The sequence below is a fragment of the Meriones unguiculatus genome, chromosome 16 (genome assembly GCF_030254825.1).
Source record: "Meriones unguiculatus strain TT.TT164.6M chromosome 16, Bangor_MerUng_6.1, whole genome shotgun sequence".
In the NCBI taxonomy this organism is placed as follows: domain Eukaryota; kingdom Metazoa; phylum Chordata; class Mammalia; order Rodentia; family Muridae; genus Meriones; species Meriones unguiculatus.
The window spans coordinates 60,997,424-61,015,560 of NC_083363.1; the positions used below are offsets into that span (position 1 = coordinate 60,997,424).

At 49.7% G+C, this 18,137-nt stretch overlaps 1 protein-coding gene across 7 annotated transcripts in view; it reads left to right on the forward strand.

Moving 5' to 3' along the window:
- Positions 1-18,137, forward strand: part of Npas2 (neuronal PAS domain protein 2) — a 167,900-nt gene that overhangs the window by 110,113 nt on the left and 39,650 nt on the right. For all 7 annotated transcript variants that reach the window (XM_060369904.1, XM_060369909.1, XM_060369910.1 and 4 more), the window contains 2 exons: positions 10,206-10,326; positions 11,307-11,420. In XM_060369904.1, coding sequence (XP_060225887.1) covers positions 10,206-10,326; positions 11,307-11,420 — 235 coding nt within the window. The remainder of the gene's footprint in view (positions 1-10,205; positions 10,327-11,306; positions 11,421-18,137) is intronic.

Sequence of the window (18,137 nt, forward strand, 5' to 3'; positions counted from 1 at the left end):
CTGGCAGCAGGAGGGTATGTGTGGCCCGCCTGTGCCATGTGCTGCAGAGCAGGCCTGTGCCATGTGCTGCAGAGCAGGCCCGTGGGTAGCAGAGTGATCCACAGATCTCTGGTTGTCTTCCACCTCCCGATCTGCGATGCCTAGATCTGACTGATTTGATTTTTATGAGTCCTAGGCATAGGACAGCTTTGACCACCAAGGCAGGCGTCAGGGTAAGATCAACAAAGGACTGCCATCTGCTCTGCCCCTGGCTGAAATAAGACTCCACCAACAAGGTGTCTCTTTGCCCCTTGTCAGGCAGCAGGGGACCAGTCACCTTTTATTCACCCCATCCTGCATAGGGGAGATGTTGAACACAGCACATGACACCTGATTCTAGATAGAAGAGGCTGACAGTGGAAATGAGTTACACATGCCCAGAGCCCTGAGGGCCGTGGGGGTCACCCTTTTACACGGAGAAGGAATGTGGTCAGAAGGAGCGTGGCTTGGCAGGAACAAGATGGGAGTATGCACCCCGATCACAGTTAGGTTCTGTGAGTAATTCCAAACGCAGGGGGTGGTGCCGAACCCCCCAGGTGGGAACGAGCAGCAACTGTGCCTCCTCTATTGAGGAGAGGAGCTCACAGTTCCGCCGCTCCCCTCTTCCCAATGCCAGGAATGCACCCCGAGCCTCAGCCTGGGTCCTTTTAGCATAGCTAGCTAAATTGTAAATTGTAAACCCTCTCTCCATGTGGCTTACCTTTCCCTGTCTTTAGAGTACATTGGTGAACAGAACTATCTTTCCTTCAGTTTGCCACCTTTTATATTTAGCTATTCTTTCACTGAACCGTGGCCAAAGCGATTTCCGTACCGTCTTCTAGGATTTTAGCTGCCTGGTCATGAGTCTGACTTGAGTCTCAGCTAAATCTAAGTATCTAGTGCATGTCTCTATTTGGCTGTTCTCTTTCCTAGGTCAAGGCCTTTAGGGTTTCTGTGAGCCTATTGGCATCCTTTCTTAATATGAGCCAACCCTGGGAGCTCTCAGATGGTCCCCTTTACCTGTAGCCAGTTCATAGCTTCAGCGAGAACTGCTACAGCCCTGGACGGACACTCTGGAGCTGAATGTCCAAACGGCCCCCCTGCAGCCCTCCAGCCATCTTGAAGTTGCCTTTTGCACAGGCTCACCTCACTTTGCTGGATGCCGCTGAACTGCCTGCATCCACGGATGTCTCAGCCAATGCTGAGACTCAAGGTTTGGCAAGAAAAGACCTGAGAACAGCATGGTGGGAGATCGGGGAGGCCGGCCCAGGAGAGTCCCAAGAGGGGCTATCTCGTAGCTAACCAGCTCCTCCCATAGGTAAGAGATGCTCCTGAAGATGAGTTAACCTGGAAGATGGCTGCCAAGGGTCCCTCCTTCGTCTCTAATTGCTATTGTTTTAATCAATAGAGCTCAGCTCATGCAGGAAATGGTTCAACTGCAGATGTAATTTACTCTTCCATCAGCACCAGGTTTTGGATTTTCAAATTATCCCTGTTTATGGCAGTCTTTAGCATCTGAAAATAGCATCACAGTAAAATAAGTAGCAAATGCATGCAAGATCTAAGAGCAGCACTGAGCCTTGCTTAAGCATCAACTGACCAGAACCTCACGACCTCCACCTGCCTATACCTCTCCATTCATCTCTGTTCCCCACAGCCTTCTAGCCTACCCTTGCTCGTCCAGAGAAGGACCTCGGCTGGGAGGCCTCTCTCTTCACTCTGCTACACCCACCCTGGAGGAGAGGACTTAGATGAAACCCTCAGAGAAAAGACTATGGAGTGACTTTGGAGTCTTAAAGAGTCTGGACTATCTTTAAGAAGAAAAGCTACTGTCATCTGGGAGCATTAGTCATAAGCTAAAAATGCTAAAGGGAATTGGCTTAAAATAAAATCACAAGCATCCGAGGGAAGATGGCAAGAGCCAAGCAGAAATGATGGCATGGGCTGGTGGGGGGGGATGAGAAGGGTCTGTCCACAGAGATCAGAACTCATGCCTCTGATGTAAGCCACCTAAGGCCTCCCTTTCCTAATTTCCTGGCAGCCGGCCAGCTTGTCCGTGGTCCCCACACCCGGTTAGATGCTGGCTCCCAGAGAGGAGAACTGCGCCTGATCTGTAATTCTTCTCTGTCTCTCGGACGGAGCCTGATGCCCAGGAGCCCTCAGCAGCGCTGCTTTGTAGAGTGCCGTGGGCCCTGACCTCCTCTCTGTTCTCTTCCTTGTTTCTGTTCACATCTCTAACCTGGTTTTGGGTGTCCCACCCTTCACACTGTGAGTGGGATCTCTCTAAATATTCGTCACCTGACGGCAGGATGAAGTCCTGATGAACCATCTGCAAGCTGCGATAATTGTTAGGTCAGAAACGCGTTCGCTGGCCCTCCGCTCGGCATCCCAGGATGCTCTGTCAGGATTGTGAGGCTAACAATGGGCACTAGCTTCCTGCCACCACCCAGCATCTGCACAGGGGAGTAGACCACACACTTGTAGGCCAGGAAAAGATGCACACTCAGAATTCAAGTGCAGTTTCCACAGAACATGAATCAACTTGGGGCCCCCGGCAGGGCAGACCACTGGCTCTCACAGCTTCTCAGGGCCGTCTGGGCGTGCTGCTTCCCCCAGCCAGGGCCCTACAAGCTGGGTCTGCCTTCTCTTTGCAAAGTCCTCTTCCACAGCTCCCAGCCCTCCCTTCTCCTACCCTCTGGCAGCCATGTGAGTGTGTGTGTGCGTGTGCGTGTGCGTGTGTGTGTGTGTGTGTGTGTGTGTGTGTGCTTTTATCTGGGGTTCTTTTCCATTCAAACTGTCTCCCAAACCCCATCCTTCTCTTGGGTTCTATCCAAGGAGACCTCCTTCTGGATTGTTCCACTGGAGACTGCCCAGCACTTTATTTGAAATCAGCCCCCATGCTATGAGTCTCTGGGCACTTATGTTTTTAATTGTCTCTTCTGGGGCTGGCCATCCAGGGGGTCCACATCACGTGCTGGGCAGAGATAAACCAGTAAACAAGCTCCAGGGTTCCTGTGGGTACCAGGGAGGCAGAGGACACCAGGCTGCAGGTGAAGGAGCAAGAAAACATCACTCTGTCCCCATATGCATTCCCTAAGTGCTGGCTCAGCACACCTGGCATTTACAGAGTGTTTGCTCTATCTCGTTTGGTCAGCAGTGTAGGTTAACGATCTCACTTAGTCCTTACCCTCCCTGTCACAGTTGAAAGCCATGAATTGGACAGAGCGAATATTTGAACCTTCCTGGGGACTCCTGTGAGCTTTGCTGTGACATGGAGGTATCCTGGTGACCCAGCAGAGAGAGGGGCCGTCTTCACAGGCCCATAAACCAGCAGCAACAATATACCTGAACAGCATATCGGAGGCTGGGTACAGTGTGAGCGGTTAGGGAGAACAAGCTGCAGACTCATTCAGAGGGTGACTTCAGGGCTCAGCAGCCCATTGAACACAAAGGGACCCGTGGGATGGTCAGGCCAGAACCTGGCAGATGGGAGAGAGGAAAGCTGGGAGGGCCGGTAAATGCACGCAGCCTAAAATCCATGGTCAGTTGAGCCTCCTAGGTCAGGGCAGATCCAGGGCAGCCACAAGCGAGTGATGACTTGATATGCTCTCGAGCCCCTCTGGCTGCTAGGGAGGTCCAACTGGACAAGGGTGAGAGGCCCGTTTTTACACAGATGAGAGATAAAGGTGACGTGGACAGGGGTAGGAACCACGGACACCATCCTGGTTGGTTGGGTTGTTGTGTGCTCGCTTGATGGATAACTTGACACAGTTGGAGTTATCTGCGAAGAGGAACCTCAATTGAGACAATACCTCCATCAGACTGGCCTGTAGGCAAATCTGTGGGGCCATTTTCTTGATTAATGATTTATGTGAGAGGCCTCAGCTCGCTGGGAGTGGGGGTGGGGCGTGCTACCACTGGGAAGATGGCCAAGGGGTTATACAAAGAAGCAAGCTAAACAAGCCATAGGGAGCAAGCCAGTGAGCAGCATCCTTCCATGGCTTCTGCTCCAGCTCCTGCCTCCATGTTCCTGCCTTGACTTCCCTCAGTGATGTACTGTTACCTGGAAGTATAAGATGAACTAAACCCTGTCCTGTTTGAGTTCCTGCCCTGACTTCCTTTGATGGCAAACAGTGATGTGGAAGTGTGAGCCAAGTAAACCCTTTCCTCCCCAACAGCTTTTGGTCATGGTGTTCTGTCACAGCAACAGAAACCCTAAGACAAGCTGGTACCCGCACAGTGAGGTGTTGACGGCCTTGACCACGTTTTGGGGAGGATGAGGATTGTGGAAGGACTTTGGAACTTTAGGCTAGAAAAGCCAATGTTGAGGGTTTAGTGGGATGTTCTGTCAGAGCTTGGAAGGTAAGGATGCTGAGAGTAGCGCGGAAGATGGAGATCTGGCTCGTGAAGATTCAGAGGGACGTTTAAAGACTCTATCAGGGCTGGTTTGTATTTTGAATTAAGATCCTGTCTTTCTGGTCAGCTGGGGGTGAAAAGCCAGCCATGGTCAACAAGAGGCTGGTACCACTGAAAACAAAATCTTTGCTTTGGGGGGATACTCAATGCTGGTCAGCTGGAGCCTAGAAGTTAGTGGTCAGGAGGAAGAGGCCAGCCTCACTGAGGTAAAATCTGGGAAGTGTTTCCTCAGCGTCAGCACACAGAAGCTCTGTCCCAGAGCGGTTATATGTTGTGCTGGCAGCCACACTTGGTATGCAAGAGTCATCCAGGTGGTGCTGGTTTGAAGGCATGAAGGCGTCTGAGGCTTGGCACTGTGAGAGGCCAGGAGAGGCCACTGGTGAAGGCATAGCCTCAGCGGCAGTTGACAGCCCAGGACTGAAGGGGTCATTCGGAGAAGCTGAGACTTGGCACCGTGAAGAGAGGTCTTGGTGACGGTGCAGCCCACCTGCGGCAGAAGACCCCAGCAGGTTTGGAGAGGCCAGTACCATGCGGTGACCACCAGCAGCGGCACAGTGGGGTGGGGCCATCTAGAAGACAGGCTGTGTGAGCTGCAGGGGGCAGAGCTGGAGGCCACCCAAGCCCTTTGGAGGTTTAGGAAAGATCCTGAGTGGACCCCAGACAGTGCACATTCCCGTATTTACACTGTTGGGTTCTGTTTTCTTTGAATTGTGACTGTGCTCTGGTTCTTCCCTCTTGAAGTATAAAATTACTTAATTCATTTTTTTATTATAGAGGGGCCCACAGGTGAGAGACTTTAAACAGAGAGAGAGACTTGGGGTCTTACAGAAGAGTATTGGATTTTAAAAGAGACTGAATTTTTTTATTATTTTTTTACAATTTATTCATTTTGTATCCTAATTTTAGCCCCTCCCTCATCTCCTCCTGGTCCCACCCTTCCTCCATCTTCCCCTCCCATCCCTCTCCCCTACTGCACTGAAAAGGGGGAGCCTTCCTGTGCTATTATCTGACCCTAGCCTATCAAGTCTCATCAGGACTGCCTGGATCCTCTTCCTCTGTGGCCTGGCAACGCCACCCCACCAAGAAGTTGCCTGAGTTCATGTCAGAGTCAGGCCCTGCTCCCCTTATTAGGGAACTCATTTGGAGACTGAGCTGCCATGGGCTACATCTCAGCAGGCCATCTAGGTCCTCTCCTTGCATGGTCCTTGGTTGGTGCATCAGTCTCTGCAGCACCCCCTCCCCCATGGAGCCAGATGTTTTGGGCTTTCTTGGTCTCCTTGTGGGGCTCCTGTCCCCTCTGAGTCCTTCTATTGCTCACCCCCTTCTTCCCTAACACTCCCTGTGCTCTGCCCAAAGTTGGGCTGTGAGTCTCGTCACCTGCTTCAATCCCCTGCTGGGTGGAGTCTTTCAGAGGAACCTGTGGTAGACTCCCACCCTGTTTCCTTTCTTCAGCCACTTCCTGTGTCTGTCCTGTTTGCCCTTCTGAATGAGAATTAAGCCTCTTCCCTAGGGTTCTCCTTGTTGTTTAGCTTCTATAGGTCTAGTTTTTAGTATGTTTATCTTATATTATCTGGCTAATATCCACTTATAAGTGAGTATATACCATGTGTGTCTTTCTGTATCTGGATCACCTCACTAAGGATGATCTTTCCTAGTTCCATCCATTTGCCTGCAAATTTCATGATTTCCTTGTTTTTAATAGCTGAGTAGTATTCCATTGTGTAAATGTACCACAATTTCTGTATCCATTCTTCAGTTGAGGGACATCTGGGTTGTTTCCAGATTCTGGCTATTACAAATAAAGCTGCTGTGAACATGGTTGAGCAAATGTCCTTGTTGAATGGTGGAGCATCTTTTGGGTATATGCCCAGGAGTGGTATAGCTGGGTCTTGAGACAGCACTATTCCCTGTTTTCTGAGAAAGAACCAGATTGATTTCCAAAGTGGTTGTACACGTTTACATTCCCACCAGCAATGAAGGAGGGTTTCCCTTTCTCCACATCTTCTCCAGCATGTGATGTTCCTTAATTTTTTTTATCTTAGCCTTTCTGACGGGTGTAAGATGGAATCTCAGAGTCCTTTTGATTTTCATTTCCCTAATGACTAAGGACATTGAGTGTTTCTTTAAGTGTTTCTCCATCATTCAATATTCCTCTGTTAAGAATTCTCTGTTTAGTTCTGTTCCCCATTTTTAATTGTATTATTTGGTTTGTTGGTGTTTAATTTCTTGAGTTCTTTATATATACTGGATATTAGTCCTCTGTCAGGTGTAGGATTGGTGAAGATCCTTTCCCAGTCTGTAGGCTATTGTTTTGTTCTATTGACAGTGTCCTTTGCTTTACAGAAGCTTTTCAGTTTCATGAGGTCCCATTTATTAATTGTTGATCTTAGAGCCTGTGCTGTTGGTGTTCTGTTCAGGAAGTTGTTTCCTGTGCCAATGAGTTCAAGGTTCTTCCCCACTTTTTCTTCTAACAGGTTTAGTGTGTCCATTTTTATATTAAGATCTTTGATCCACTTGGACTTTAGTTTTGTGCAGGGTGATAAGTATGGATCTATTTGCATTTTTCCACATGTAGACATCTAGTTAGACCAGCACCATTTGTTGAAGATGCTACATTTTTTCCATTGTATGGTTTTGGCTTCTTCATCAAAAAATCAGGTGTCCATAGGTGTGTGGGTTTATTTTTGTGTTTTCAGTTCGATTCCATTGACCCACCATTCTGTTTCTATGCCAGTACCATGCAGTTTTTATAACTGTTGCTCTATAGTACAACTTAAGATCAGGGATGGAGATACCTCCAGAAGATCTTTTATTGTAGAGGATTGTTTTAGTTATTCTAGGTTTTTGTTTTTCCATATGAAGTTTAGAATTATTCTTTCAAGGTCTATAAATAACTGTGTTGGTATTTTGATGGGAATTGTATTGAATCTGTAGATTGCTTTTGGTAAGATGGCCTTTTTTACTATGTTAACCCTATAGATCCATGAGCACAGGAGATCTTTCCATTTTCTGGTTTCTTCTTCAATTTATCTCTTCAGAGACTTGAAGGTTTTTTTTTTTTTTCACACAAGTCTTTCACTTGCTTGATTAGAGTTACACCAAGATACTTATGGGCTTTGTGGCTATTGTGTAGAGTGTTGTTTTTCTAATTTCTTTCTCAGCCCAAACTTTTGTCCTAACTTCTTTCTCAGACAAACTTTCTCAGTTTGTCTTTTGTATTCAGGAAGGCTACTGATTTTTTTTTTTTTTTTTTAGTTAATTTTGTATCCAGCCACTTTGCTGAAGGTGCTTATCAGCCATAGGAGTTCCCTGGTAGATTTTTTGGGGGGTCATTCATATATACTATCATATCATCTGCGAATAGTGATACTTTGACTCCTTCCTCTCCAATTTGTATCCTCTTGATCATTTTTAAAGAGACAGCCTAGTTGTTTGAATTTGTAAGGCTGTGAGACTTTTTAAGTTTGTAAAATGTTTATATTGTGATGTCTTAATAATATGTCTTCTTGGGGATGAACAAGAAAGGAAAGGGTGTGACTTAGCAGTGATGTGTTTGTGTATCAAGTTGACAAGGGGTCCGTTGTGCTGGATGATTTATGTCAATTGACACAAACTGTAGTCATCCGAGGGGAGGAAACCACAACGGAGAAAATGCTTCCATAAGATGGGCTGTGGGCCAGCCTGGAGAGCATTTTCTTAGTGATTGATGGGGGGTGGGCTCAGCCATTATGGGTGGAGCTGTCTTGGGCTGGTGGTCCTGGTTCTATAAGAAAGCAGGTGAGCAAGCCGTGATGAGCAAGCCGTGATGATCAGCCTCCATCAGCTCAGCAGCCTCCATCAGCTCCCGCCCCCAGGTTTCTGCCCTGGTTGAGTTCCTGCCCTGACTTCCTTCAGCAGTGAACAAGCTGTGGAGGTGTAAGCCAAACAAACCCTTCCCTCCTCAGTTTGCTTTTGGTCGTGGTGTTTCATAGCAGCCATAGAAACCCTAAGGCAGACGCTGTCTGGGTGCGGTGATGAAGGCGTCCGGGGTGACAGGGATTGTCTGAATGCCTTCCACATGTGGGTGCACACGGTGGCCTGGTAACCAACTGGGGATGCCATGTATGGAGAGGAGGACCCTAGCTGTGAGGAGGACAGGATAGAGGTAAGATGACAGATTTAAGCCTAGGAATCTGTGGTGGAAGGTTTGCTCTGTGTACTTGCAAGAGAGTTGGTGAGGATTCAAGCTCAAGGTCTACGCAGATGGTAGTAAAGCTACACAAAAGGGTGTGCTTAGTGAGGGAGAACGAGAAAAAAGGTGAGCTGTGCGGTCTCCTCCCTTCACTCTGAGGTCCAACCATTGACCTCATTCACACTGGTCCCCTCCTGAGAAGTCAGCATCACGATGGCTGGTGATGTCTGCCATGACCAAGGCTCTCCCCACTTCCATGCACTTCACTGGCAGTTCCGCAGGACACGGTTGTACCTGCACTGTTTGCAGTATTCATTTTGTATGCCCACTGTCTGGGTACTCCGGGGTCCACACACATGGTGTCTCTGGCCTAAATGTCCAGAGGACTCCATGTTCTCCATAAGGCCATTTAATTAAGTAACTGGCCTCTCCCAGGGCCTCAGCCAGAAGACAGGAGAATTGGCAAACAGGGCTGTCCAGGGCAGGCGAGGGCTTGGTTCTCTGTACATGTGTCAGGTTCACATTTGTTTTCTTCCTAAGCCCACAGACAGCAGTGTGTATGCGGGAGAGTGCAGACTCCTCCTTGCCCACAGACTGAGCCGGCTGCAGCTTGGGAAGAGCTGAAATAAAGCTGTGCCCTCCCTGACCGTGTGCAGACCCCTGTTCCATCACTGGTCTCCAAATGATGCAGCTCTGTATATGTGCCTCAGACACTGTGAGGCTGTTGGAGGTGATCCAAGCCCAGGTTCTGAGAAAATGCTGCAGCGAGGATCTTGTTGTCCACAGGAGATCCTTAAACGACCTCCTGAGGATACTGAAGAGCATCTGAAAAACCTTTAATGTTTTTATTCTTTGACAATTTCATATGTAATCTATTTCGGTTGTTTTCACCTCCCTTTAGCCCTCTCATCTCCCTTCCACTCCCTTTAAGTCTTCTCTTCTAACCAATACACACAGACCTTCTACTCTCATGACTGTTCGTCCTGTTTTGGTATGACCTAATGAGTTTAATCAGGGTTGCCTGTTTGAGCTTGGATCATGGGCAACTTACCAGTGGCTATACAAAGGACCCTGCCCTCCCCAGCAACTGTTAATTGCCAATAGCTCACAAAGGAAGGGTGGACTCTCCCAAGGCTCTTTGAGGTTCATGACGGAATATTGGTAGGGGCAGGCGTCTCCTGTGGGTCTTAGGGAGATAAGTTCTTGAGTATAACAGCCGTGTCACATCCAGAGCACAGGCCCCCTATTCTCTGACCCCTCTTCTACAGTGTCCCCTGAGCCACAGGGAGGGTCGATAGAAGTATCCCTAGAACCTTTGCATTTTAATCTGTGTATTTGCAGCTGATTAATTCCAGGGCCCTGTGCGTTTTGAGCAAGCTCTCTCTCTCTCTCTCACTAAGCCACAGCCCCAACCCCTGCAAAGCCTTTTACATTGCAATCTAGGGTGCAAAAGAGGAGGCCATGAGGGGTCTTCACAGAACCTGGTCCTCGATTTTCATGTGTGAATCAGTTCTGAGCTGCTGAGAGCTCCCAGGCTCTGCCTTTGCTCTGAAGTTCATCAGGTCAAGTGTGTGCCTTTTCTCTTTATTTTCTCTTGCAGTCGGATGTCATGGATCAGAACTTGTTAAATTTCCTTCCAGAACAAGAACATTCCGAAGTTTATAAACTACTTTCCTCCCATATGCTTGTGACGGATTCCCCCACCCCGGAATTCCTAAAATGTAAGTTCTCCTTCACTGGATCTAAAGGCAAGAATTTAGCTCTAGCTTGTGAAAGGAGGTCAGAATGAATTAAGAAGGGAGGACTAATTTTAAGAATAATTTTCCTCGTGACTCAGAATGTTTCCAAGATCCTTTGAGGTATATTTTAAGTTGGAGCTAAAACTGGAACTTGGAGCATGTAAGACATCTTGGCTTTTATGTGGAGAAGTTGAAAGTACAGCTTCAGAATAATAACATGTTCCGCATGTATGACAAGAGATGCCTTTTTACATGAGGATAATAAATAGGGCAAAATTCAGTGAGCAGACTGCTGATTTTAGGGAACATTGAGATGCAAGGTTTCCATGATAGCAGGTAATCAAGTGCTAATTGAATAATTAGGTCAGAAGTCCATATTCTGTCTTTCTGTGGCTGTCATCTGATTATTTATATACATGTGCAATTTTATGGAAGTTTGAGGTTTATATCAAAATATTTGGCAACCTAGATAGAAGGCGGGCCTCCGTGTATGCTCACCACGCGCCGCTTACTGAAGCATAGGCAATTGCAGGCGTTAGCAAAGATGCTTGCATTTGCTCAAGCCTCAGTCCATTTCCATGCATAATTGGTCCCATCGTACATCTGATTTTCCTTCAAAGCAAAGCAGAAAAGATTAAATTAAAGACAGTGGCTCTATCCGAGCAGCTTTATTTTAGTATGCCATGTGAAAACAACCAGAACTAATCAAAGCAGACATAGCCAACCACAGGCATCTGTGGGCAAATTGACTAATTGGGTCCAAGTATAGAGAGAGGAATATATATGAGGTATGGAGAGGAAGGCCTGTAGCTGTAGGGTTAGAAGCCAGGTCCAGCAGTCCGCCAGAAACCAAAAACCACGCCGGCCGTGCGTGGAGGAGATCACAAAGGCGAGACTTATTTAGTCTGGAGTCTGTGTAACGTGTCTCTCTCTCTCTCTTTCTTCTCCCTTTAACGGCCCAGCTGACAACGATTTAGAGTTTTATTGCCATCTTCTCAGAGGCAGCTTGAACCCAAAGGAATTTCCAACTTATGAATACATAAAATTTGTAGGAAATTTTCGCTCTTACAACAATGGTAAGCTTTAATTGTCCTGTCCTTCCAATGGTGTCTTTTATCATGCAAACGTGCATGTGAGGTCCTAAGAATTGTTTCGTGTCTGTGTGTGTGTGTGTGTGTGTGTGTGTGTGTGTGTGTGTTCATTTGTCATGTTCTCTCCTATTCAAGGACACATCCTCCACCAGTTTCTGTCAGTGTGCTCACTGAATGGGATGCATTTATTTGTTTCAGGCTGGTGGGAGAATTCTTACGGTTAATAAAGAACAGACTCAGCCTTCATAGTCTGCCCAGCTGCTCTGTGCCGTGACACCCCGATCTGTCCCCTTGCTCCCTGCATGCCTGTCTCTCCTGTTCGGGCCTGCAGCAAGCCTGGTGGAATAGGCCTGGTTCACGGTCTTCCTTCTCTGTGGCTCCTGTGCACAGGAAAGGGGCTGTTTTACCATGAGCCAGGAACCTCGGTTAGTTAAATTATCAAGCGGAAATCAGTCTTCTTTCCAGAAACCGACACAACCAATTGCCCAACCTCGAGCTGCCGAGACATGAACCTAGACTACACCTAACCACTCATTCTTACCTGTGCCCCACGCTGAAAGGGGACGCAGGCCGAGCGGCAGAAATTTCAAAGCCACGTTTCATTCCGGGCAGAGCATGGCGAGGCCTGCTTCTTATTTTCTGTGGCCCTCAAACTCAGCACAGAGTAGAAAAGCTATGATTTCATAAAGCAGCAAGGGGTGGGGAGGTGGCGGGCAAAGAGAAGAAATGATCTCAGAAGGAAACGGTGGGCTGCCGGGCTGTGGGATGAGCGCTGCCCGTGGGAGGTGCAGGGAACACTTGAGAACAGCTGATTTCCGCTGCTGTAGCTACTGCCGTTTGACTGGGACCCACCTGCGGCTGCCACCCCAGCCAGATTGGCCCCGGGTCCCAACGGAGGAAGCCGAAGTGGTCCTGGCACCACGTCCTAACACTGAGGCTAAGCAAGATAGTTTGTTTTTCCTTCCACCCTAAACGATCCTTGGCTGCGTGCTGTCTGAATAAACACGCATTCCTGAGTAGGGTGAGCCTGCCAGAGTGGTTTAGGTCCTTACCCATGGAGTTTGCCGGACTGTGGCTTCAAGGCTGGCTTGGCCCTTCAGAGGACCAGTCCACCCAGGGGTCCACGTGGCCATGGTGGTAAGCGGTAGTGGGGATGGGGTGGCGTTCACGCTCCTCGGTGGACACCCAAGTCTAAATAAAGCCAAGGCTTGACTGGCCAACCTGACCGATCTGGCTGATCTGAAAGGCTCCATCAGTCCTCTGAGACAAAGTCACACAGAAGTAAGCGGTAGCTCGCAGGCTGCCTGGCTGGAGAAGTTGACAGCTGGTAGAAAAGCCAACGCCAGGCCAAGCCTAGGACAGTGACTCCCTGGTGGAGGCAGCTTATTAAAATGAAAATTCTTGGGCCTCGTTCAGAGATGCCAGTCCAGGGTACCCAAGGCCCAGGACCACGCCAGCAGAAAGCGCTGGGAGGGGCTCTGCCTCTGGGAGCCCTAGACTTCCAGAGCTCAGTGGCGGATCACTCCTGCTCCTTCCGATGGCTTTATCACTGAATGTAAGTGGCTGCTCAGAATAGGCTTAAAATGCGTGTGCTGGTTTGTTCAAAACGAAACCTAACTGGTGTGAACTGGTGTGCGATGCAGTCACGCCGCTGCCGCGAACACACCTGAAAGAAGTGTCAGGAGGGCTTGAAGCGTTTGCGCACGTGCACAGAGATTTGCAGCTGCTAGAAGTCAGAAGCAGCCCAACTGTTAACAGTGCGCGAGTGGATAAAGAGAAGCGTGCAATGTCATTACAGTGGACCATTACCCGGCCTGGAAAAGGAAGGGGATTCGGGCACATGCTGAAGAGCGTTGTCCTGAGTACAATAAATCTGTCACAGAAGGGCAGAAGTGTGATTCCACGCATAAGAGGCACCTAGCACAGTTGAGTTCGCAAGGATAAAACGATGGGTGTCTGCCAAGAGCTGGGGAAGGGGCCGTGGGGTGCGGCTGAGTAGGTATGCAGTTTCCGTTTTATAAGGCCGAGTTCTGCTGGGAGTGTGCAGACACGCTTGGCCCTGCTCACGTGCACATTTAAATGCAGCACAGGACCGGGACGGAGCAGAGAGGAACGGTCAGTCCCCAACGCCAAAAACAAGGTGGAGGGAGGTGCTTTCTCGTAATCTCTGTGACTGTCAACTGCTACAGTCACAGAAGATCCTCAGAAAGACACCCTGGCTCTCAGACTGAGAACCGCGGGGTCCTGCTTCCACGTGGCTCTGAGTCAACAGCGCTCAGGTAAAGACCGGCTTGTGATTGGCTGGTGAGCAGCCGCCCTGTGCATTTCTCTTCCTAAAAAGCTTCTGAATAGCACTGGGAACCATTCTGTCATGTATCGCATCTTAGCAGGCTTCCGGGAAGCAGGCTTCATCCTCAACTCCTGAGTTGGGCTTATATTTTCCTTTTTTAAGTAGCAGGCCATTTTTTTTCTTCACTCCAAGCTGCGAAAGTGTTTGTTTGTTTGTTTGTTTGTTTGTTTGAAAGAATGTGTGGAAATTATGTGTGGCTTCTTTTTTAACTTGCTGCTACAAACACGCAGCGTCAAAAGCAGAAATGTTGAAGCCAAGAGCACAGTCTCCTCTAGAACGTCTTAGATGAGCTGAAGTCAGGCATGACCAGGACAAGAGTCCCCGAGCGTAGGCGATGACCTTGGCATGCACGCAGAAGACCTGAAGTGAAGAGCGTAGTCTGACTGCGGTGGCACACGGTTCTAAGGTCCCCTTCCACTGCAGCCAGGTGACTAGAGAAGACCGTAATGTACTGCTCGTTTGAAACTCTAGAAGAGGGTCGGAGCGATGGCTCAGAGGTTAGGAGCACGGGCTCCTCTTCCAGAGGTCCTGAGTTCAATTCCCAGCAACCACATGGCGGCTCATTACCATATGTGGTGAGATCTGGTGTGCAGGCAGAACACCATAGACACAATAAATAAGCAAGCAAGCAGAAAGGACCTTGTGTTCATCCCCCACAAGGACGTGATCAGTGGTTGAGGAGGCACCAACCAGTGCTCACCCTGATCTGAGCATTACACAACACACACACAACATCCCCAAGTCCTCCTTAGCGTATACAATTGTTAGCTGGCAACCTCAAAAAGAAAGTGCTAGAGTGTGGCCTTGGGAGAGAGGGCCCTGGGCCCTGGGCTCCATCTCAACAAGAGCAGGGGAGGGAGAGGATGCTGCTGAGCCGCTGAGAGCTTTTGGAGACCCTCACAGTGTGTACGTGAGGGTTCCGCCTGCCTTCTTGTAGACTCTGGATGACACTTCGGGATTCCCCCAGCTTGCTGACCTTTGACATGGGTGGGATGGGAGGGGACATGGAAGCATGGAGGGGGAGAGGCATCCCTTTGCACTCTCTGCTGAGATGATGCTTTCTCATGGCGGTTTTGGGACTCACCATTCACTGTGGTCCCCCATCCCGGTTCCCTGGGCAATATAAACACCAGCAGTTGCCCAAAGGCCTGAGGGAAACAGGATTTCTCCTTGATATCTGCACAGGGAGCTCACTCCTTAGGAGAGGGGACCGCTGGTCCCAGCGCTCTAGAAGGAGATGTTAAAGCACACGACTTCTACCCAACGTGTATTTAATGTGTGTGCTGGGAAATGCGGCAAGACACTAGTCCTTTTGGGTGTGTTTCTGGCCTGTCTGGCAAAGGCTCCTGAGGAGTACAGACTGGGCTGGGTGAGCACAGGTCCCGCCCTTTCCCACAATCCCCCCTGGTGGAGAGCGGCGGGGTGGTCGCCAATCACAGCAGCACTGCCTTCCTCTGCTCTGTGCGGTGGTAGCTTCCGGAGCGTCGCTAAAACAGAAAGACCGAATCTCCGGCTGTGCGATGTTCTCCGATGTTCTGCGCGATGCAAGACAAGAAGGGTGCTCTTGGGCAAGTGCACTGCCCCATCTTTTCACTCTCCTCATTAAACACGGGGTCAGGAGGACCTTTGTAAACCCCACGTGCCCGAGGACCGCGTCCTACTCCTGCTTCGGTGGGAAGAAACTGCGAGAGGAGTTTCCAGAACTCGACGAACATCTCTGCTTTAAGGGGTCCTGAGAAGCTCGTCCCGCTCCTGATAGCCCACTCCGTGGCAAGAAGAAAGCCCTGCTCCGTTGGGTCCTCCCGAAGCCTGGGCTGTGCATCTGACTGAAATCCAGAACACGGTATTTCAAAAGCTGCTGGTGTGGTTCCAAATAGGTCACCCTCAGCAAACATTCCACCCCGGGCTTTCCAGAAACCACACAGCAGCATGTCAAAGTTTCCCTGCCCTCGTTTTACCGACTTGCCTCTAACCACAGCGCCAAATTGACGTGCTGGCAGGAGCCAGGGCCTTTCAGCGTCCAGCGCTCGGTTCCATGTGTTCCAGGATTTCTGTAGGTCGCCTGGCTGTGAGGTTGTTGCTTCTGCGCTTTGTTTCTCCCCTGTGCTAAATTAATTAAGATGTCTTGGCTCAAGAGATCAAGGCGTAGGCACACCCGAGCTCCCTGGGCACAGAGGCAGGAGTGTGGAAACCTCTCTGTGGGGTGTCTGAGGAGACCATCACTGGCCACTCCCAGCTGGAAGTGAAGCATGTCCTTCCCAGCCAGGCAGGGTGAATCCTCCCTCAGTGGTAGCCAGCTGTCGGGCTAGACAGCAGTGAGGTTCAGATCGTGGTTAATAACAAGCCATTATCAAAAGCCACAGTCCCACACCGTCTTCTGTGGTCCGTGTTAGTGGAGCGATGAGCAATGGGCACGTATTTATCAAGTGCGTCTTTCTGTGCACTCTCCTCTGGGAGTGCAGAAACTGCATGTGCATGGTGGTCTACAGCTTTAACTGCAAATAGGCCAAGAAATATCCAGACAGGATAGGGCCTCAAGGGGAAGTTTCCTCAGCATATGAAGAATTTACCCCGCCCACACCACCCCTCAGGTGTCCTAACTCCATCACCAAAGCCCTGTGCCCCCTGCCCCCCCCCCCCCCCCGTGAACGCCAGGAAGTAGGAGATATTTAAATGAGACATGCAGCTTTCCTTTTGGGCAATGTTCTGTTGTTTTCAGTTTAGCAAACTGCAAAGCTTGGCTTTCCTTAGAGCCCTTACCTCCTCCCCACACTTTAACTCTCCTTCCTGCTAAGCTGACCTGGCAGAAATAAGAAGAGGAGCAGAGCATCCTGTGAGCTGGGTAGGCGCTGGGGCCAGGGGGAGCAGAGCAAGTCCGCCGACTGTTCAGAACAGACCCAAGAACGCATGCTGCGAAGGAGTCTGGAGTCAGCCCTCCGTTAGTGGGAGAGGATGGCTCAGGAGTGCACTGAAAAGTGTCTTCCTCTCGACAGCCCCAAACCATAACCAAACATGTAGGATATCTGTCAATCAAACTTAGGAGGTTTGGAACCCCCCTCCGGCTGCAGAGAGAGCGCTCTGACTGCCGAGCCATGGCTGTCCAGACACCCACCAGCTCTGCTTCCCATCTGTTTCACGCACCTTTCTTTCCACGTGGAAGAGTCCTGTGCTTTCTTACAGACCTTGCAAGAAGTGAATCAGCAGCTTGTCGGAGGAGAGGGGTTAGCGGAGATGACTGAGCGGCTGGCTTATGGGTCAGGGTCAGGGCATCTTCCTCCTGCTCTTTCTGCTGACTAACATTTACTGTCAGCTCGGATCCTCCCATCCTTTCCTCAACCCCAGGAGATAAGTTCCCAGCGACCCAAGATCTCCCAGCCTTGGGTCCATATTGCGACTTACCTTGTGTCCTTGTCATGACTGACTTGGGAGGTCACCTTTGCCGTGGGACAAAATCGGGAGCCCATCTCAGGTATGTCCCAAGGAAACAGAGTTAGTCATTGTGAGTCTCCACAGAACCTTGGGACTTTGTGACCCTCCTGAGAATGCCAACCCAAAGCAGAACTCTTGCAGGGTATCTAAGCTAGAGACTATCTTGGAAAGCTCAGACCTTGAGAACCTTCGGACTGAACATTTCAGCCTGCAGATCCGAAGCGGCGTCACCCTGCGTCTCCCCAGGCAGGGCCCCCGGTTAGGCACTCCTGCTGTTTGTCAATCCTTGATGGCAACTGCAGCATGTAATTCCCAGCCACCATCTTGCTCGGGCCTCCTCTGGGCTGGTGTTCATCCCCTATGTCATGCTGGGAGAGCCGAGACAGCAGGGCTGTGCCCAGCAAATCCTCCTGAGAGGTAAGGGAGCCAGTTGTAATTAGACGTATTTCTCTTCTAGCATTTAAATCGAAACAGGTAATCGAATCCTTAATTAAGAGCCTTAAACTACCTCGGGATCTGAAGTGCCTGGGAGTTCTTCTGAGCGCTGAAACTCTGAGGGCCAGGGCGCACTGTGCACGTGTGTTGTCTCTGGGACGTGCGAGGAGCCTCATGCTAAAAGTGAAGAGTCATTTCACACTCACCCCGCAGTCTGTAGGGGAGCTGCCGCCAGCCCTTCCTCTCAAGGCCTTCCTCTTGGCCTCTATCGCCCTGGATCAGGCTCTCCGATGCCTGAGGCTTTCCGTGGGAAAAACTTGTTTGGAAAAGCAGAGACTCGGTTTGGGGCCCATCTGTAGAGTATTCATCCAAGCACAGACTTCCAAGAAAAATGGAACTTCCCTTGGCAAGAGGAGGAAGGGACAATTTTACCTTTGAAGTTATAAAAGAGCAGATAAAACTGTGTTGGAAGGCCTCCAGGCCAAGCG